The sequence below is a fragment of the Condylura cristata genome, unplaced genomic scaffold, assembly GCF_000260355.1.
Source record: "Condylura cristata isolate star-nosed mole 26May11 unplaced genomic scaffold, ConCri1.0 scaffold00023, whole genome shotgun sequence".
Lineage (NCBI taxonomy): Eukaryota > Metazoa > Chordata > Mammalia > Eulipotyphla > Talpidae > Condylura > Condylura cristata.
The window spans coordinates 7,143,587-7,164,482 of NW_004567124.1; the positions used below are offsets into that span (position 1 = coordinate 7,143,587).

The window sequence follows — 20,896 nt, forward strand, 5'->3', positions numbered from 1 at the left end:
TCTTCTGGGTTTGGTTCTTCCTGATTCTCAGATGACGAATAAATAAATAAATCTTTAAAAGATATTAGTATGTCAATGAAAGAGAATATCTTATGAAAATTGTGTTCAGTTGATTCTGCAAGAGAGATTTGAGATGTGTAAATTGTTTACTAAGATTGTAAACAACATTGGAATGATTAAGATGTTTGAGACTCATTTTATTGATAGATTTAATTTTGGGGGACTTAGTAAGATAATTCAATAATTTAGGAAACATTTGAAGTGCTAAAATTAAATTATGTGGGATTTATTGACACAGTTTAAAATGTTTAAGATCATTTCATTAACTAAGTTCAGACATGGAACCAAACATTAATCAAAAGGCTTCCTTGACAGTGAGTGTTAAAATTTACTAGCACATAAGTAAATTTTATAATCAAGATTTATAACCATGTAACCGAGTGGTTACTGCAATGGATGCTAATCCTTTGTGCTCAAGTGGGTTCAAATCCCACTCTTGTCGATCTTGCCTCCCTGTCTTCATAAGATTTACAGACATATAGTATGAGGTTAAAAGTTTAAGGAAAACTAGATGTTTTAATTTATAGTTTAATAAACTCGGTATTAATTTTTACAGCTAAAGGTGAAAAAATTTTCTGTATATTAAAAAAAAAAACCTTTCAAAGCAGCTCTCCTGTCGGCTTTTGACTATGCAGGTGTTTCTTTTCACAAATCTTATTCTTTTGCAAATCAGGAGCTCTCCTGCCCACCTATGACTAAGCAGGTGCCTCTCTTTTTCTCCTTTTCCTAATAAACTGTCATTTTAAAATGTAAAAAAAAAAAAAACCTCCAAAGACACTAAAAATCTCCTCATCCACCCACATTTGCTGACAATTGGATCAGCAAAATGCTGGTCTTCCATTCTGCGACTCCTCTTTCTAGTTCTACCGCAGGTAAAACTAATCAATCCCAGCACAATTTCTGTGCAGATAGAGAAAGTTGCCTGAACACTGCATCTCGAACAGCACGTCCCATTACCAGGAGCTGGCAGGGAAACAGAACCAAGCTGTCATCTCTTTATTCACTCTTGCACGCATGCAAACACTCATCCATCAACCAGCAACGTTGAGTGTTTCCACTGCTTCGCTGTGCTGAGCGCTCACCGTCTCCAGAGCCTCACAGACAGCCCTGGTGCTAGGGAAGGCAGGGATTAGCACTCCCTTGGAGAGGGAGGGCACCTGCTTTGATAAGGGCTGGGGTCCAAAAGCTGCTTCTCCTATATCCAAGGTTACTCCCCTTCCAACATGGATGACCCAGTGCAAGGTACCTTCTCCCATCTGTAGAATCGATCAGCTTTTATGATCATGTCCACCAGGCTGACATGGTTGCTGCGGGCGGCCACTGCCAGGGCGGTTTTTCCTTGCTGTAAGAGAAGGTTAGCCAGAGTTCCTACAAACCATGGAACAGAAGACAGCCACATCACAGCCTTAGACTAGAATTGGGGTGGGCCAAGGGCTGAAGGACCTTGGAGGAGGCAGGATAAAGGCTTCCTGGAAGAGGCTGCATTTGAACTGGCTTGTAAAGAATAGGAGGGTTTGAACACTTTAAGAGTACGAGGCATTTGGAGCAGGCTCTCTGGCAAAGAGAGAGCCATGGAAGTTCAAAAGAGAGGTTGATTGTACCTTATCTTTCAGGCTTAAGTTAACTCCAGCGACCAGGAGTATCTCTGCTATGTCCGGCCAGGCATGTTCTGCAGCAAGATGGAGAGGCGTCTGCTGCCTCTGAAGAAGAAGCCAAGGAGCTAGGTGAGCAGAAAAGCTTGTAAAGGGGGCCCATGGCTCAAAGCCAGGACAGGCCAAGGAAGGCACATTCCCAACTGGGATCTAAAGTTTCTCTAGGAAGTTATGGGGATGATTGTGGGCATGGGATTTAAAAGGACCCTTTCTGATCACAACTTGAGACCTCAGTGATCTCTGGTTACACAAGACTGCTCCAGTTACTCCTGCCCTGGGAAACTTCCCTAAGGAGAAACAAAATCAATGGCAAGATTGAGCATAGGAAGTTAACTGTGTTTAATAATAAACATAATACTCAGCAGAGAAAACTTGTAAAAACATAAAAGCAGCAAGAGAAACAACAAAAACCACTAATTAGGCCATCTAAGTCAGTTTCCATAATGATTAGCGTATATATCTAGATCTTTCTTTAATGCACAATGTATCTCGATTGTTGGCTTTAGATATTCTAGATCTCCCTATATATTTCTGTGTGTCTATTTTTCTACCTAACATAGTACTTTCCATATATTGTGAATGCTGATAAACCCATTTTTAATTAGCTCCATAATATTCTCGGTACTGTCATTTACCTAATCACTTCTTTGTTATTTTCTGGGCCACTTTCAAACTGAGAACTGATAGACAGTGTGCAGTGAATATCTTTGTGTATGAGTTTCTGTAGATTTCTTCAGGTTCAGTTCTCAGATCTGCAAAGACTAATCATTTTAAAGGCATCTGCTATGTTCTGCCAGACTTCTTTCCAGCACTTGTGTCTGTGGATGGGCCAGCACTGAATACCACCTGGTGGGGGATGGTTGTGGGGACAGGGTTTACAAGGACCCCTGTCTGATCACAACTTGAGACCTCGGAGGTCTCTGGTTACACAAGATGAAGTAAACAAGATGTTTACTTCAGTGTTATATATACCACAACAAACACTTGGAAATGACCCAAATGTTCAAAATAGGGGCATGGTTAATACAATGAAAACTACCTTCCACTGATATTCAAAAAGCCTTTGACAAACAAACAAAAATGTGCCGCTGGTTCTAATAGGGTGCCCAGAGGACTCCAGCAGACCCCAGGGGTTTCTGCAACCACTTACATTGTCAGTGGCATCCAGGTCACTGCCAGCATCGATGAGGAGCTCCACCAGGACAGGGAAGTTGTGCCTCACTGCCAGGTGCATAGGAGAGGCGCCCTGCTGAAGGGAGATGCTCACGTCAGTCACTGGAGGGTCTTGGGACTGTCCAGGTGCCAGCCGGTGCTGGTGGGAGGGGAGGGAGAGGTAGAAAGAGGTCTTCTGGGTTTGGTTCTTCCTGATTCTCAGATGACAGAGGTGGCCTGCAGCATTTACAACACCAAACCTGAAACCTTGGAGACCCAAACTGATGTTCAAGGTAGGCAGGGCCTGGAGAGTCAAGTTTGCCAGGAATTTATTGTGTGATTTCAGGGAAGGTATTTCCCTTCTCTGCTACTCTTCATCTGCAAGTGGTTTACTAAAATCCCTTCCAGCAACACCACTCTCCTGTTCTCTGATCTCTTATTTCATCCACACATGAATTTAGGAAGGATATAGGGATGGCATTCTTAATGATACTTTCATCTTACAAACGGAAAAACGGAGGTTTGGAAAACTTAAATGACTTGCTTAAGGACACATAGCTAAATCCTGAACACTCAGTAGGAGCCTGGTGACTAAGTAATAAATGAATGAATGAGAGAGCCAGCCAGAACCAGAACAGAGAGGACCATGCCCAGTGGCCTCTGGTGAGCCCTGACTATATGACAAAGTTGATATTGCCACAGCACCCCATGTAGGTGACATCATGACACACATACAGTGCAATAGTACAATGCTAAAGTCAAACTGACATATTGACAAAAACACATTTGAGAATAAAAAGGTTGCCAAAACACACACACATAAAGAATAACTGGGGCAAAAAAGAAAAGATGTACCAATATTGGAAAAGAAGACTGTTATCATCATTTGGGGGTATAATATATACCATACTGATATTATATTACTTATATATTCATATATATTATATATAGAAGATGTAATATTGACATATAAATTGTACATTATATAGATTTATAATACATATATATATAATATTTTTAATTCCACATGTAGAATAAATTCCTAGAAAAGAAACATGTATCTGCACTTAGGGAACAAAGGGCACATGCATTTGCATTTTTATACACATTGCCAAATTGCTATCTGTGAGAATAGTGCCAGTTTCCCTACATCTTTATCAACATAGTGGCAAGACTTATGTATTTGTGCCAGGCTGCCGAGTGGCTAATTGTATCTCCAAGTAGTATTTGTATTTCTCTCTCTCTCTTTTTTTAAGATTTATTTATTTGTGCTTACAGAACAGGGGTACAGGCCAGAGGGGCCGGGGGTGAGAGGACTCATCAGAGACAGAGTGGGGAGCAGAGCAGGCGGATGTACTGAAATACACTGCTGAGGGGAGCAGAGTGTAAGACAGGAGAGGTCCCAGCACCATATGTGGGTCAGCTCCCTGGCCAGGGTGGAGCTCAGGCCACAGCTGTGACAGCTTGCTGATGCTGAGACTGAACTCCTGTGCCACCAGGGAGGCCACTGTATTTCCCTTGAGTCTCTATTCCATTTTCTATCAAATGTCTGCCCTTTCGGTATTTTTCTCTGTGTTGTGTTTAATTTTATCATGATTTGTAGGAACTCTTTATATATTAGATTTTGTCCTTTATCCTTGAATCTAGTTTATCATTTGTCTTTGAATTCATCTATTTTGCTAGATAAAATGTCTTTTATTTTTTATATAGTCAAATTTATTGATGATGGTATGTGGGTTTAGGCCACCCTCCTCTGCCTCACTTTTCTCTTTCAGGGTGTTCCTGATAATTTTGAACTTCAGTTGTTTAAGAAAAAGAAAGATAGACAAAAAAAAAAAATTGTTGCTATATGTGGGACTCATGCCTTGCAGTAATCTGGGAGGAAATACAAGTTGGATTTCTAATTCTGTTCCACTGAAACTTACCTGATTCTCCTACTTGCTCCAAGTTGTTCGAGCAATCTGGTCCTGGCCCCCACCCCCACCCTACTGTGCTTCATCAATGAGGTCATGGAAAACTGTGCAGTGGGGACCCCTTCATTACAGGCCTGCACACTTACCTGGTCAGCCACATTGGTGCGGCCTCCTGCATGGATTAGGGCCCGGGCCACATCCTCTGAACCACCGAGGGCTGCATAGTGGAGGCAGCTCTGCTTCTTCTGAAGGGAAATAGGTGTTACTGAAATGGCCTAAGGACCCTCATAAAGGGGTTTGCAAAGCACTTTGGGATGGGTTGTTCCAACTCCCCCTGGTAACCCCACGCCTCAGTCCCATCCACCAGCCCCACCCCTGGACTATCACGCCCATTAAATCTGAAGCTGGAGGAACCAGATACTTGCCCAGGCCTGGCCACTAGTAAAAGGAGCTCAGAATGACCTCAGCCTTTTCCTGGTCTCCCGTCACAAACTCCGGAACACAGACCAAAACCATCACAGTTCCTCTGATGGTAAAGCCACAAAGAGTACAGGCTGAGGAGATAGTTTTTTCTTTTTTAAAGATTTATTTATTTATGCTGGCCCTCCCCGGTGGCGCAATGGGTTAGGACACAGCACTGCAAGCTAGCCACAGCTGCTTCAGTGCGAGTTCGATCCCTGCCCCTGAAGGTGACCACATGGCATGGCAGACCTCTCCTGACCTGCCCACTGCTCCCCTCAGCAGTATACTTTGTCAATCTGCCTGTTCTGCTCCCCAATCTGTCTCTGGTGAATCCGCTCACCCCCCATGTCTCTGGCCTATACCCCAGTTCTGTATGCATAAATAAATAAATCATTTTTTAAAAGATTTATTTATTTATACAGAACTGGGGTATAAGCCAGATGTGCAGGGGTGCTGAGAGGGTTCACTAGAGACAGAGTGGGAAGCAAAACAGGCAGATTGACAAAGTACACTGCTGAGGGCAAGACAGGAGAGGTCTACTGTGCCATGTGGGTCACCCCCCTGGCTGGGGATCGAACTTGTGCTACAGTGGCCACTGATAGCTTCATGGTACTGCACTTTAACCTGTTGTACCAACAAGGAGGGCCCAAAGGAGATAGTTTTCAAAGAGGGGGACAGATGAGATTTGCCAGTGTAGGCCAAAGCCCATCCGCAGGCACTGCTCACAGAGAACTGGTCTGGGTGTGCCCAGGAGAAGGGGACCCGAGAGCAAGCCCATGCCATGGAAGGACACTGGGCACCCTGGGAGGCTCTTTCCTCGCCAGGCCTTGCTGTCACCCTCGGCCTGGGGTACAGCCCCCAAACCTTCCAGGAATCAGCAAATGAAGTGTTTTGTTGCTCTAAGGCATACTCTTATTTAAGAGAGCTTAATGGTGGTACTGTTAGATTTATATATGTCATCTTGCTGTTCATTTTCTGTCTACAGTTTCTCCTTGACTGCCTTCTTTTGTGTTCAATACTTTTAGCAAGCCATTTTAATTCATTACCTTTTAAACTACATTTTAAAGATTTTTTTGTTATATTACCAAAATCTGGAATAGAAGATACCAGACCCTGAAACCATCCAACCTGCCAAGATTATTTGTCACTATCTGAAAATAAAAAGTAAAACAAACTGCTTAAAGAAAGGTCTTGAGCCCCATTCCCAGGACACAGAAATTTCATCAGCCAAACAAGGAGCACAATGGTAAGGGAGAAAGGGGCCTGTCCGAGTCCCATGCAGCCTCAGCTCTGAGCACTGGTGTGGCCCCTCCACACAGGAGAGGGTGGCCGACTGTGGGGGCAAACCCTCCAGGCCCTGAGTTCTGGCATCAGAGGAATAGAGTCAGTTTTGCTTCTTACCAGCTGTGACTTGGGAAACTCACCAAACCTCTCTAAATGACAATTTCCTCATGTGTAAAATAGGAGGTCGTATTTCTCTGAAGTAATAACTCTGAAGGGGTTTGTGAACTATTAAGTACCCAATAATATAACGCACTAATAAGTACTGATCTCCTATTATGTTCTGGCATTTATACTAAGTATTTAATCCTCACAGCAATGTAAAAAAGTAGGTATACATCATTCCCATTTCAAAGTTGGGAAAAAGGCTCAGAGAGGTTAAGCAACTTGTCCATGGTCACAGAGCTTAGCAGAGGGAAAGACCTACATATGGACCCACTGCCTCACAGCCTCAGTTCACAAGACATTCAGAAGTTACTGTGACTGTTGCAATGTGGCAACAGCACAAGGACAGTTGTCAAATATGGGGGTGCCTGGCTACCTGGGTGAGGGCATTCACGCTGCTCCCAGCCCTGAGGAGAAGCCGCACACAGTCAAGGTGGGTCTCTTCAGCAGCCGCGTGCAGGGCAGTCAGGCCTTCCTGAAACACATCGGGACAGGTACAAGGATTTAGGGAGGCTGAAGCGAGACCCCAGGTGAGAAGACATCCCTCGTGCCATCGCTGCAGGGCTCTCTGAGCTCTCCAGGCTGGCTGCAAGGACCGTGAACTTGGATGTGTGTGGTTCCCTGAATCACTTTGTATGGCGCATGGCACAGTCACTCCATCCTGCACACCCTCTGCTCACATTCTCCTGCCCCTCCAAGACCCCTCACCGCTGCCCTCTATGTATTCCCTCCTGCTCCAGAAAGTCATCCTTGACCATCCTGGGCACCCTTCTTTGAATATACGCCACGTATGTGACTTCCTGTGTGTGACTTCTTGGCAATCCATCATGCCAGAGTCCCGCTAAGCCTGGAGTTTTGCGCTGCTGCTTATGTTTTCCTGGGGGACTGTTAGTCCAGGAACATGTCTCAGCTTCCTGGCTTCAGGGCCTCTAGCAGGAGAAATCAGGCACAGAGAAATCCTGCTACTCATCTCTGTATCCTTCAGGTATCGACTCACTGCGTTCCGTTCCTCCAGCTCCAGCCCGATGTCCACAAGTCGCTGTAGCACAGCCAGGTGGCCCCGGCTGGCAGCTAGATGTAGGGCTGTGTTCCCCTCCTGCGGGGAGAAGGGCTTCCTGGAGGCTGGCAGAGTCGCTGACCCTCACAGAGACCGGGAGCCCACGGGAACCAGCCCCCATTTTGGACATGGAAGCTGAAGTCCAGAGAGGAAGCAACACACCCAGTGTCACAGAGTGATCTGTGACAAGCTGCAGCTCTGACAGCTGAACCAGGGCCACCCGGACCCTGAGAAGGTGCCAGAAACCGCAAGTGCTGGTCTCTCTTACAATCAAAGGGGGACACAGCAAACAAACAACAAACCAAAATTTCTACTGCCCAATGCCAGTCCCCGCTCAGGGCCCCACCCCAGATCCAACCCCTTTACTGCTCAAGGCTGAGGATCCAGGGACTCATTGCTCCCCTGGGCTCCCTTGTTTCCAAGCTGCTATGTACTAAATATTTAATCCCATTGCTGGCCTCCTTCATCTTTGTTCCAAGTGTTCGCTTCTCACTGAACAGGGTGGTCCACCCTGACCATGTTACTTCAAACTGAAACGATTCTCTGTACTCCTTGCCTTCTTAAATTGCTAGGCTTTATTTTTCTTTCTGTCTTTCCTTCCCTAGCACCCATCACCTAACACACTCTATAACCTGCTTGTCTACTATGCTTATTGCTTATCATCTGACTCCTCTCAGAGACCATAACACCACAAGGCAGGAATAGCTCTTTGGTCTCTTTGGTTCTTTGAAGTTTCCCCAGGAGCCTAGAATGGGGCCCAGGGATGAGCCAGACACTCAATGAAATTTGCTCAGTGAGCCAGTGAAGTGATGGAAGCGTGAAGTTTCTGGGACCATAGAGACATGAAGGAAGTGTGTGAGCTGTGGGGGGCCAATATGTGCCCTCCCCACTAGCAGGGCTATACAGATAGGGTAGGCTTTCTTCTTCCTTCTGGCCTATAAATATCCATATCCTGCCTCTGAAGCAGCAGATGGCAGAGATCCCAATCTGGGCACTCAGGCTCTGCCTGGGCAGGGAAGGGGCTCAGGGCAGGAGAGCTGGGCAGAATGCCTCTTCTCTCCCTCCCCCCATCTCCGGGCACTCCAGACTCTCTACCTCTGGATGCCCTGCAGCGTCTTGCCATTCCCAGTGGAATTAATTGCTCTGGACTCTCAAATCCTCCCCACCGTTGTAGCACCTCTGGTTTCACATACATCGTCACTGGTTCTGACAGTTCTGCCACCTTAGCAGACGGGGAGTGAGGGGACAAGGGGCAGGAGTCATGGCACCTTCAGTGGTCTAGTCCAGAGCCTCAAAAAGCTAGCTGTGCCCCATCTCATGTGCAACTCAAATAAAAACACTCTGTCTGAAAATACAGAACTCAACAAAGCACACACAATTTAAAAGCATCTTTCTAGAATTTCTGACTGCAAGATTCTGGGAAAGAGCATCAAAGCTGGACAATTCTTAGAGCTTCTGATCCCCTGGGATCAGGTCTCTCTTTCTCAGGAGACCTCCTGATTACAATCATTTCTGCTTCCTGAGCATTGTGTCCTGGCAGGAACCTTTACCCCTCTGGCCTCCCACTGCCTGATTCAGCACAACCTGCTCAGCACAATGACAGTATGCAGTGAATCAGCCTGATTCTCAGGACCCAATTCAGCCTTTACACACTGAAAGGTTAAGTATGGACAAATTCAGCACAGACTTCAAGGGCTCAGTGCCCCAGGAGGGCGCCTGGAGAGAGGGAGGAGAGAGGTTAGGCATCAGATGCAAGAGGTTCCAAACCCAGCTTGACCTTTGTCTTGCTGTGTGACCTCGGCCAACACACGCCCCTCTCTGAGCCTGTTTCTGAACATGTAAAATGAAGGCTAAACTGAACCTTGATGAAGACATCTTCCAGTTCTAAGACCCCGTGGTGCATTTATCTGTCTGCTCTCTGTCTAATACTAGCTTATACACTCAACTCTTTCTCTTTCAGGCCAAGCACTTTAATCCAATTAATCTTGAATTCTTCCCTTCGCTGAAGCATTCTCTAGAATTTACTGTGATATTAGGCAAACAGCCTAATGATTCACAGTGGGCCACTGATACAAATCATTCATGGGGTAGTTCCTATCCCTCGCCCCTTCTCAAACTGGTGAAATCCTGCTTCTAAGTTTTTGCCCCTAAATGAAATATTTTTGCCCTAACTAGAGCAGAATCACAAAGAAAGCAAGTCTCTGACAGGTGTAGCTACTGTGCCCCAGCCCCCCAACAGCAGACATCCTACTGGAATCACAGTCCTATTCAGCCCCTCCAAGCAGCACTCCCTACCAACTAGATGTGCCAGTCCGCTCCCCACGTCAGATCCGAGCCCTTCACTAGCACTGTGGCATTGAGCTCCTTGAGTAAGAAACTGTGTGTCGGGCATCATGAGGCAACCTATGGCTTGTGCTTGAAAATCACCTGCTAGACCAATAGCCAACACTTTGGACTTTCAGTCTCCTGCTCCCCAAGCACCCTGGAGTCAGAAGTAGGCACAGCTGGGCTGCCAGTGCCCACCCTGGCCAGGACCCCAGAGCCCAGTCTTCCCCTAGGTGCCCCACTCACAGTACCTTGTCCTTGGCACCATGGTCGCAGCCAGAGCCCACAAGGAAGTCAAGAGCATCCAGCTGCCCGTGTTCAGCAGCCCGGTGGAACGCCGTCCTTCCCAGCTGACCGGGGAGAAGAGAGTGAACATCCATGTACTGCCTGCCTGGCTTCTGTTCCCCAACCTTCTGGGCTTGTGGTGGTCTCTCCTGCTTCAGACACTGTCTCTTCACCTTGCCCCACACACCCTCTCTGGAAAAGCTCAGACCCAGCTTCCCAACCAGAGCCGCTGGGTGGGGTCTTTCCCCCCACTGAAACCCTCTTATAGTCCCACACTGCCTGAGGAATGTAAGACAGATCCCTGAGAATTAGGAATTAGGCTCTCCATGAGAGGCCTCCAACAGCCTCCCTGGCCATCACTCTCAAGATGTCTATCTACCTGAGCTCACAGACAAAGGGCCCTTCTCCCTGTCTAAGGGTCTAGTGGTGTTCTCCTCTCCATTTGGAATGCACCCCCACCCCACCTTTCCAATGTTCCCAGCCAATTCAAATACAGTCCCCAATATCACCTCCTCCAGGAAGCAAAAAGCAGTGGCTCCCTCTCCCACCAGTCCTCATTTAGTCTGTCTGCCTGAGTCCAGCCCTCCAGTCCCCTAATAACACTTTAGCCCAGCAGCCCCTTAAGGCAGAGTTCAGTCTGCATTCCCATAGTTCAAAGAGTCACTCACAGAATGGGCAGGAGTGACCCCAAGAGCAGCCCCAGACCCAGTGGGATGGTCCAATAGCCCTGAGGCATTCTCACCTGGTCGGTGCGGTCCAGGGCCACATCCTCCAGGTCCTCCATTATGAATGCCAGCACCAGCACATGGCCTTTCTGGGCTGCACAATGCAGTATGGTCAGGCCGTCCTGGAAACAAGCCCAGGGTGGTCCCTGCAGTCTGTGAGGGGAGGCCCTTCTCAACTCTGCCAGTCTCCCAAGCAGTGAATGTCTGGTATCCAGTGTTTTGGGACACAGCTGGCCCAATAGAAACTGAAAAATGGGGCTGGGCCCCTGGGATAATGACAGGTGTCCACTCAGTCTCTCAGGTGCTGGTGGAGAACAGGATGCAGGAGTTCAAATTCTATCCCTGGAATTTATCACCTCTGTGGTCTTGGGAAAGTAATCTGTACTGTCTAAATCTCCATTTCCTCATAGGCCAAGTTAGACTACTAATCCCTATTACTCTCCTATTGTTGAGTGACCAAGAGGACTGGATGTCCAAGCCTACAGGAAAGTATCTTATAAACTAAAGTAGGGTCAAATAATGAAAGATGAGATTGTGTGGCATTAATCTCTCCCAGAACATCTCCCACAGAACATTCAGCAACTGCTGAAAATGAGAGCCCAGTGTCTGTGTCTGTCAGCAGAAGGCGGCCTCCTGACCAGAGAGATCTGTAGGGTCTAAGAGAGAAGTAGGCTGGGGAAGAGAGAGAGGCAGAAAGAAGGACTCTGGTTCCAGAAACATTTAACTGAGGAAGCTAGTAAGTCCAGGGATCTCACCTTGACTTTGCTCCCCAGCTAGCCTGTTTGCAGCACTGATTTCCAAGTAGATTGCACTACAAATGAGTCATAAAGATCCAAAAGAATAACTAACGTACATCTTGGCAGTGGTTTTGTTAGGGGGAAAGGATGTCCTGAATGGATTCTGCAGATATCGGTTTCGTGGACTCCACCCCTACTCCAGTCACTGAAACTACAACTCCCAGCAATACCAAAGGGAGGACTGCAAGGACCCAAGGGAGGAGCTAAGCAACCATTTGGGGACTTTTGAGGCTATTAGAGGAGCCATATCAAGCGGAGTCTCACTCTCTCTCCCTTTGCCTTGTGGCTAGTGGCTGCTCACTTGGCTCTTGATCAGTTTTCAGTGTGTTCTTGGGGTTCCAAGTCAGCAGAACTGGTAGGGTGCTCTAGTTAACTTGTATCTCTCTCTCTCTTTCATTCTCTTTCTTTGGGTTGTTTCTTTTCTTTCCCCTTTGTAAATAAACCCATTATTGACCTTTTTGGGTGTATCTACAGTACAATTGAATCTTAAGTGCGTGGGTAAGGATCCACACACAGACAACCCAGTTCACATTGGGTTGCCCTGTCACAGTCTGAGTTATCCCAGAGTAACAGCTGTCAAATCTCAGTAAGTATAAATGTAAAATCTGTGTATTTCACTGTATGTAAAGAAACTCAATTCCAGTCAAACATATGCTGAAGAGGGAGCATATTGATGTCTGTGATTGATTTTGAAATACATCACTATGTTGAAAACACAAATTTATAAAGAGTTCTTAAAAACACATCAATGAGAATTAAATAGCACCATTAAAATATAATTTGAACCCCAAATAAGATATCTAGCTAGATAACAAAAGCTATCTGTCATTGTCAAGATCCACCCTAAAAACCACAAAGTTTCTAACAATAGAGTTTGAAAAGGGAAAAAGGCTTCCAAACCAGTAAACACACCTGGATCACATCACTTTACTCAGGTGATCAGTGTGATATTGTGAGATATTATAGAAAGAGACTATGTTTAGTCTCCATCCCATCCCTGACAGAGTTCTTCTTAGTAAAGGTGTCTTTTGTTTCACTAATAAGATGGCGTGGGCCGCCCCCGGTAAGTCTGGAGGCTGGTTGCTAGGAACCAACTAAGGATAAAAGGCTTAGAGCTTTCAATCCCACCCCTACCCCAACCCCAACATCCAGCTAGGGGAGATAGGGGAGAAAGGCTGGGGTGTGAATCGATCACCAAATGCCAGGATTCCATTAATCGTATCTATGTAATGAAACCTCCTTAAAAAGGAAAGGTTTGAAGAGCTTCCAGGTTGGGAAACAAGAGCACAACTAGCGTACCAGGGCCCAGACTCCATGGAGACAGAAGCTCTGTTGTTCAGGGCCTGGGCCTGTGTATTTCTTTATCTGGTTGATTCATATCCTTTCAAATAACCAATAATGTAGAAGTCAACTGGTTTCATGGGTTCTAAGAACCACTCTAGCAAATGAATCAAACCTAATGGATCAGAAGCAGATGTAACAACCTAGACTTGCAATTGGCATCTGATGGGGTCTGAGTCCTTAACCTATAGGACACAGTATTATCTACTGGTCACCATCCAGGGACCATGGCGTTGGTTGCTTGGTGGTGTGAATAAAACACACACATTGTAACCAGTGTCACAATTGGATCAAGGCAACAGGTGTCACAATTGGTCAACGTAACACTACCAGACAAATCATGTTGCTGTTACGCCCTTTACAAGAGGCAATGAAGAGGCACAGGCCCCCTGGGGTCTTCTTCCCCCAAATTCCATAACCCCAAGCTCAGGATGGGGAAGGAAGTTGTCTAAGGTCCCAGAGTTTGGTAAAAGGGGTGGGTGAGGGGGCAGGGCCTGGCAGGAGGAAGAATAAGGCCACCTCCCTCTCCTTTAATCTTTAACCTACGCTTTGAAGGTGCTACTTTGGCTCCTCTTAGGTTAAAAAAAAAAAAAAGAGGCAGTCCAGAGGGCTGGGATTATCTCACTGTTGCAGAATGATAAAGGATTGAAAGAAGGAGGCTTTCAATGCTGATGGTAGAGGCACCCCCAGACCCTTCTCCCAGCACCAGTGGAAGCAGTGTGGGTACCAGCTACACAAGGCTGAGATCCGCTGGATTTCCAGGAGGGATCTCAGGGGCTAAGGCAAGCTAGACTGGCAGAGGTGCTCAAAGGGTTGGCACAGGCAATAGAGCTGGGGATGGCCTTGTGCTGAAAGGGGACCCAGAAGGATCACCTGTGATGGGGAATGAGGGCGCCCCCTGAGACCTTACCTTGTTCTCACAGTGAACCTTGGCCCCAGAGTTTACCAGGATCTGGAGGATCTGGAGGTGGCCAAACCAGGCAGATAGGAGAAGCGCGTTCATCCCAAACTAGGGGAGAGGCAGAAGGAGGGAGTAGGGGAATATGAGTAGGTGGGTGTGGACCACCCGGGCCCATGTCTGCATGGTAAAATCACACAACCATCAGAAATTGTTGGGGCCACCCAGTCCAGGGAGCTTGGGACTTTAGGAGTTTAAAGGCCAGCACTGTCTTAAAAATAGAAGCCAGTATCAACAAAGTCAAATGTTTATAAAAATTTGAGTCATTAATAAATGAAGAGTGGTTTTTGAGGTTAGGAGGGAAGGAGGAGAGAGAAAGTGTCAAAGGGGTGTAGGAGCTGGTGCTGAAGGGGATAAAAGAAATACAACACGGAGTGTCACAGGGGGTCCCCAGGAAAAGGGACGGTTCCGGGTTCCTTGCCCCACCCAGAAGGAGGTGGAGCTGAGCAGGGAAGAGAAGAATTTGCAGAGGAGACTGAAGAGGAAGGAATGGAGACCCAGAAGGAGACCTGAGGGAGGCACATGGAACAGAGAGAAACGTGAAGAAGTTTTGTCTTGTTTCTTGGTCCTGGACTGGTTGGAACAGAAATGGGTGAGAACCCTGTGGGGAGGTTGACAATGGCAGCGTTTATCTTGATTTTGATGTTGCTCTTTTCCTGCCAGACTTGTCTGGCCATTTCTGACCCTTTTCCATGGTCCCCACCAAAAGGTGTTTTAGACTTATGACAGGCTGTCAGGCCTTGCTTTGAGCCAATCCCTCCTGGGTGGACTTTTTACCTGCAAGGTGATAGGTAACTTTGGGTGTTTGATTTAGAAATTATATTCTTTGTCTTTCCTGGGTTGCACACTAATTGTATTAAAGTTCCCTTCCATCAAAGGTCTTACATGTTTTGTCTTGATGCAGCAGATGGCAGAACCTATTTAGAGCAGGCAGGTTTGGGGGTTCAGAGGTGCCTCTCTCCCTGCCCTGTAACAGAAGCAGGCCTGCTTTGGCAAATGCTCCCAAGCCCAGCTGAGAGCAGAAATTCAGAGTCCACCTCAAGATGAGGCCAAGTGTTTCCCCAACCTGTCGCATCCTCGGCACCTCTAAACCGCCTGGGTACTAGGAAGGGCTGGCTTCTAGTCCTGAATCTGACTCAATTTCACAGTCTGGACCTGGTGGGGGTGCCCATACCCCCATGACTGCATGGAACACCTTGGATTACGCCCACCTCCCCACTGGCTCCTTGAAGAGCTTTTGTGAAGATGGTCAGGGAGGGCGTCTTAGTGTTAGCAGCAGGATTCCTCTGAGGAAGAGAACTACATTTGGTTTAAAGCTGTGAAAGGTGTTTGGGGTGAAAGGGGAAATCCAGAAGGAACTGACCCATCCGCAGGCACCTGAGGCTCCCCAAGAGTGGCAGCTCTGCTTTAGAAATGGCCAAGAATTTGTCAGGGGTGGGGTGGGGGGGTGCAGACAAGGACAGCATTGAAGGGGGGGGCAAAATACAAGCCAAAGCAAGAAAGCCAAAGGACTTTAAAGAACAGAATGCCACAGATACAGTTTTAGAAATTTTGTGTTATTTTCATGCGCTTTCAAAAGCCTGTGTGAATGGGTCCTTTCTGGAAACAGGGGGACGATCCATGTTAGGGGTGAAACCAGGATTAAGGCAAAGGACTGTTTGCACAATGTCAAGAAGACGCTAAAAACTGAGCGGAAACTGCAAGGAAGAGCCACAGGCACCACGGGAACATTTCCTCCTGAAATCCAGTCTGCAGGACTGGGGCTGGCCTGGGCCTGAGCCCCAGCACTGACTCAGGCTCCACCCTCCTAGAATATCAGAAGCTGTGGGCTGGGTGCATGAGGGCGGGAGAATGAGCTCAGGGCAGGGCCCCTGGGGAGAAACCACAAAGCTTGGAGCCTAGGGCTGAAAAGGGTCCAGTTTCAGGGCATGGGGGGGGGGGAGGGGGGACAGAGCCTCTTGCCGGCAGAACCACCCTGGGGCCTATCACTAGAGACCTTCCCTAGCAGCAGGATTGCAGCCCCCAGTGTGTCCCTATCCTCCTGGTGCAGAAGGAGGCATCGTCTTGTTTTCCTGTATCCTTTTTTTTTTATTTTTTGGATGATTCTATTTTTTTTTAATTTTTATTTTGAATGACACTATCCTTTCTTATTTTTCAAAAAATATTTTTTGCTACTTGCAAAGGACACAGAAAATGTAGAACTGTGCCCTCTTGTCATTCTCTCTCATGTTTTCTTTTCTCAGTCCCTCAGGAAGAAAGAACAGAACACAGTGGAGACAGTGAAAGAGATTCCAGTGTTCAAGTGGGAAGCTCCGACTAAGGCTCCAGAAATTCTCCTTCCAGAGTCATCGCTGAATGAGAGCTAAGGAGGTGCAGGGAGGAGGTTCAGGGGTGCAGAGCGGGGAGTAGGTGTTGACGCTTCACTCCTAGTGATGCTTGTCATCAAGTCCCTCATGCTGGGTGTAGCAGGGAAGAACAGGGACAAAGTATTGCCATGGAAGCGAAGACTCTGAAGGTACGTGGATGCGTTTTTTAATTTTTCTTTTTACACAATTTAAATTTAGACTCCTAAATGCAGTCCTCTCAAATGTCACTGTCACTCAGGCCTTTCCTCAAGTGTGTAGAGATCATTTTGCAGATCTTATTCTTCTTACATGCTCTCTCAGCCTCGTGCTGCCTGTTGACTTGTTAAGTAAGACTGTTTGTCTTCATCCCAGCCGTTGTCCAAGTGTTCATCAGGACAGAGCCCTGTGGCCAGCCCATGAGAGACGTGTCCCTGGTGGCCCGTTTTCAGTCCCTCCAGTTACCTGCTCTATAGCCCCTATTTCTCTCTGACCACATGGCCTCACGAGGGATTTTAAGGCTCTGAGAACCAAAGGTCCTTAAAATGGAGTGGTCTCTATGAGTGTGTGGGGAAGGTGGGATCAGGACAGTGTCCCTGGCCCTGGACTGACCATGTGTGTCTGCAACCTCAGATCCTGCAGACGGAGAGAGCCCCCTCCTGAGACAGACAGACATGCACACACAGACACGCCTCCACGGGGTCCCTACCGCATCCTCCTCGTCCACAGCAGCGTTGTGTTCCAGAAGCAGCCGCACAGCCTGCTCGTGCCCGGCACCTGCGGCCCAGTGCAGGGCCACCCTGCCCACCTGCCAGAGGGAGAGGGCACCTGTGAGGGGCCGGCTGGCTATGGCTACCTACCTCCACACTGGAACAGCTGGTGCACAGGTAAAAGGGTCTTTGAGGCCTGAAGCAGGTCTCAGCCCACAGCAGCATTTTGTTCTAGTGGGCATGGCAAGACCCAGAGAGGGAACACAATTGCTCACTCACCCACAGTCTTCTTGACCTGACCACCAGTGCCACCTCTATCTAGGTGTCTGTACCAATCTGCCTGTCTGTCACCTCTAACTCCTGCCCATTGCTCCTCATCCCCCCATTTTTTTTTAAAGATTTATTTATTTATGCATACAGACTGGGGTACAGGCCAGAGGTGCAGGGGCGGCGAGAGACTTCACCAGAGACAGAGTGGGGAGCAGAACAGGCAGATTGATGAAGTACACTGCTGAGGGGAGCAGCGGGCGGGCCAGGAGAGGTCTGCCACACCATGTGGTCTCCTCCGGGGCAGGCGGGAATTGAACTCATGCGGAAGTGGCTTTAGCTTCTCAGTGTTGTGCTTTAACCCACCGCGCCACCAGGGAGGGCCCATCCCCCCATTTTTTAATGGATCCCGGGAGTTAGGATGATCAAGTCTGTAACTGCCCAAGTCTGCCTCAGAATCCCAACCCTAGTCTTGGGCAAGGTCTCAGAGACCTTGCAACAATGTGAACAGCTGAGCACCCCCTAAGTTAGCACATGCAAATCAGGCTCCATGAACTGTCCCTCACATGTGGAGGCATCACAGAGGCACCATAGCTCTCCTGGGGCCCCAACTTGGAGACGCTCGTTTACACACATGGTTTCTGGCCCTGACGTTGACTCTCCTCCAGAGCAACTCCTTCATCCTCCCGACGTTATTCCGGCGGGCGGCTTCATGGAGCTGTCTCTCCAAGGGAAGCACTGAGGGGAGGGGAAAGGATGCAGAGTGAGAAGGGAGGGCTCCCCACATTGTGTAAAGAGAAGAGGTGAACAGCCCCTCCCTGACCCTGAATGTTTCCCACGTAGGACTCTTCCAGCTAGTAAGAGTGGCTGGGGGTTGGGGGACACCTCTCAGCCTTCTTAATTTTGGGGTCCTCCCCTAAAAGACAGCTTTTTCTTCTAACTCACCACAAAACTAGGACTTGGTAAAACCATAAAAATAGAAGAGCATGAGCAAGACCATCCACAGGAGCCAGGTGTGTGTCCCCCGTCCCCTCAGAGGTGCCGGTCATCCAATTCTCAAGGCCCCAGGAGCTGCTCTTGGAGATTTTGCCGGACTTCCCTCCCACTGGAGTCAATAACGACCTTTTCCACGGCTCTGTGTGGGAGGCAGTTCTGTGCGGGAGGCAGCCAGGCTCTGCGGGGCCACCTCCCATGTCAGGCCCAGGTAAACATGTTCACCCAGCTTCAGTGTCTTCATACTCTCACCTCTTCTTTCCTCATGCCCAAATTCTAACCAGCTTTCTCCTCCCAGCTCTGGGCCCACCCTGATTTGCCTTCTCTGTGCTCCCGCTCGATGCTCCTTTCACCCTCATCCTGCTCCTTTATCTCAGGCAGTCTCAGACTAGAGGGAATCTCAGAGCCTCCCCTGCTGGCCTGCCATAGGTGGGTTCAGGGGTTGATAGTCAAGCCAGGAAGAACCTGATTATGAGGCCCAGGGTGGGCTCCTCCCATGCAGCTCCCCTGCCCCCAAGCCGCCATCATCCTAACAGCGCTTGCTATATAAGGATGTCTTGTCTCCTTGGCTGGACCACAAGCTCCCTGGGGGATTTGCCACACACACCCCCACCCCCAGAGGGATCCTTCCTGATTTACCCACAGCTTGCAGCAGGCCCAAACCTGGGCGCAATAACATGTTTCCATGAGTGACACTAACCATCCCCAGAGTAAGGGAAGCCCTTGCCTCCTCCAGTAAGCCTGAGACACACTAGCACAAGGACAAATATTTGCTGACCCTTTGCAAGGTAATGCCCATGGTCACCCAAGGGCAGGTAAGCTTGTGATTTCATTGGTGCCAAAGCCACGTCCTGAATGTTTAGTGAATGTCTGGCCCCAGTTCCTCCTTGCAGCCAGGCCCAGGAGTCCAGTGTCTTGGCTAAGGCAAACTGTAGGCAGTTTGTCTTCAGATAACTCTGGATAGCTTTCTAGTGCTTCCTAGATACAATCCGAGCTCAGAGCTGCTATTCAGCTCTAGTTGAGCTACTTCCTGGCTTTGTGTCTTATGTTACTTAATTACCCTGCGTCTCAATTCTGCATCTGCAAAATGGGGCTATGAGCTGCCCTGCAGGGTCATTGTGGTGACTGGAAGTAAGAGCGAAGAGTCCTTAACATGGTATTTGGAAAAAGGGTCATCACTGCAATCATCATTGTCACTGTCACTCTTATTCCTCCCAGACATTCCTCCACTATTATACTAACGGGTCAGAGAATTAATTCTGAAGATCAAAGAGGTGCTGAGGTTTCCTTCACTCAGGGCCTGTGGATTAAGTGAAGCCCAACCAAAGGCAGCACCCTCCCTACACACCTGTCTGCATTGTTACTCTCCATAATACCCCTCACCAAGGCAGTCTGTACTTGCATATTTACAAGTTGTGTTGTCTGCTTCCCCCATTGTAAGTCCATGAGAGAAGAGACTTTTGCCTGATTTTTTTTTAAGATTTACTTTATTTATGCATACAGGAACTGGGGTACAGGCCAGAGGTGGAGGGTGAGAGGATTCACCAGAGACAGAGTGGGGAGCAGGACATGCAGATTGCCGAATTACACTGCTGAGGGGAGCAGCAGGTGGGTCAGGAGAGATCTACCATGCCATGTGGTCACCTCCCCAGGGCTGGGATTGAACTCATGCTGAAGTGGCTTTTAGCTTCTTAGTGCTGTGCTTTAACCCCATGCGCCACCAGGGAGGGCCCTTTGTCTGACTTTTTAACTGTTCTATCGCCAAATTCAGGCACTAGCACATATTAGTGGAATGAAAGTGACACACAAGTCACTAAATCTCTTTGAACTATAAGATGCTGCCCCAATTAAAACTCATGTGTCCCCTGGAAAATCAAAGTTCAGAGAGGGAGGCAGCTTCAGGACAATACTCAGAGGAAGGAGGAAAACACCACTTTCCAAATATGGTCCCTACTGATAGCTCCATCCTCCCCCAAACCCTAAGAGGTCTGCACTTCTTGTAGTTGAAGAGAGAGCACTTCTCAAGATAAAGTAACAGGATTTTGAAGAGCCCCTCTTGTTTGGGGGAGAGGATGTCCTAAATGAACTCCACAAACTCAGGTTTTATAGACCCCCACCCCACCCCAGGCTGTAGAGACCCAAGGCACCAAGGACTATAATGTCATCACCCAAGGGGGGAGGCTGGGAACTGAGGGTGGAGTTAAGCAGCCAGGCCTGCTCTGTAACCAGACATGTGGGCCTTGGGGGTCTTGGTTTTTCCCTGCTCTTCAGTGTGCTGTTGGGGTCCCAGCTCAGCAGAACTCGTAGGACACATTCACCACTTTGTCTCTCCTGCTTCCTCCCCAGGTTATTCCTCTCTTCATGTCCCCCTTTTCTAAGTAAACCCTTTATTAACCTTCCTGTGTGAGCCT

At 48.0% G+C, this 20,896-nt stretch overlaps 1 protein-coding gene across 3 annotated transcripts in view; it reads right to left on the minus strand.

The window, feature by feature from the left end:
* ANKDD1A (ankyrin repeat and death domain containing 1A) overlaps nucleotides 1–20,896 on the minus strand; it is a 27,407-nt gene that overhangs the window by 4,541 nt on the left and 1,970 nt on the right. The window contains exons 2-12 of one of the 3 annotated variants that reach the window (XM_012728751.1): nucleotides 18,127–18,230; nucleotides 17,225–17,323; nucleotides 14,126–14,224; nucleotides 11,095–11,199; nucleotides 10,319–10,417; nucleotides 7,683–7,781; nucleotides 7,062–7,160; nucleotides 4,924–5,022; nucleotides 2,863–2,958; nucleotides 1,662–1,760; nucleotides 1,307–1,402 (exon numbers count right to left, since the gene is read on the minus strand). In XM_012728751.1, the coding sequence (XP_012584205.1) occupies nucleotides 1,307–1,402; nucleotides 1,662–1,760; nucleotides 2,863–2,958; nucleotides 4,924–5,022; nucleotides 7,062–7,160; nucleotides 7,683–7,781; nucleotides 10,319–10,417; nucleotides 11,095–11,199; nucleotides 14,126–14,224; nucleotides 17,225–17,323; nucleotides 18,127–18,230 (1,094 nt within the window). Of the gene's footprint in view, nucleotides 1–1,306; nucleotides 1,403–1,661; nucleotides 1,761–2,862; nucleotides 2,962–4,923; nucleotides 5,023–7,061; nucleotides 7,161–7,682; nucleotides 7,782–10,318; nucleotides 10,418–11,094; nucleotides 11,200–14,125; nucleotides 14,225–17,197; nucleotides 17,324–18,126; nucleotides 18,231–20,896 lie in introns of all 3 variants that reach the window. The other 2 variants (XM_012728750.1, XM_004687518.2) reach the window with 2 other exon arrangements.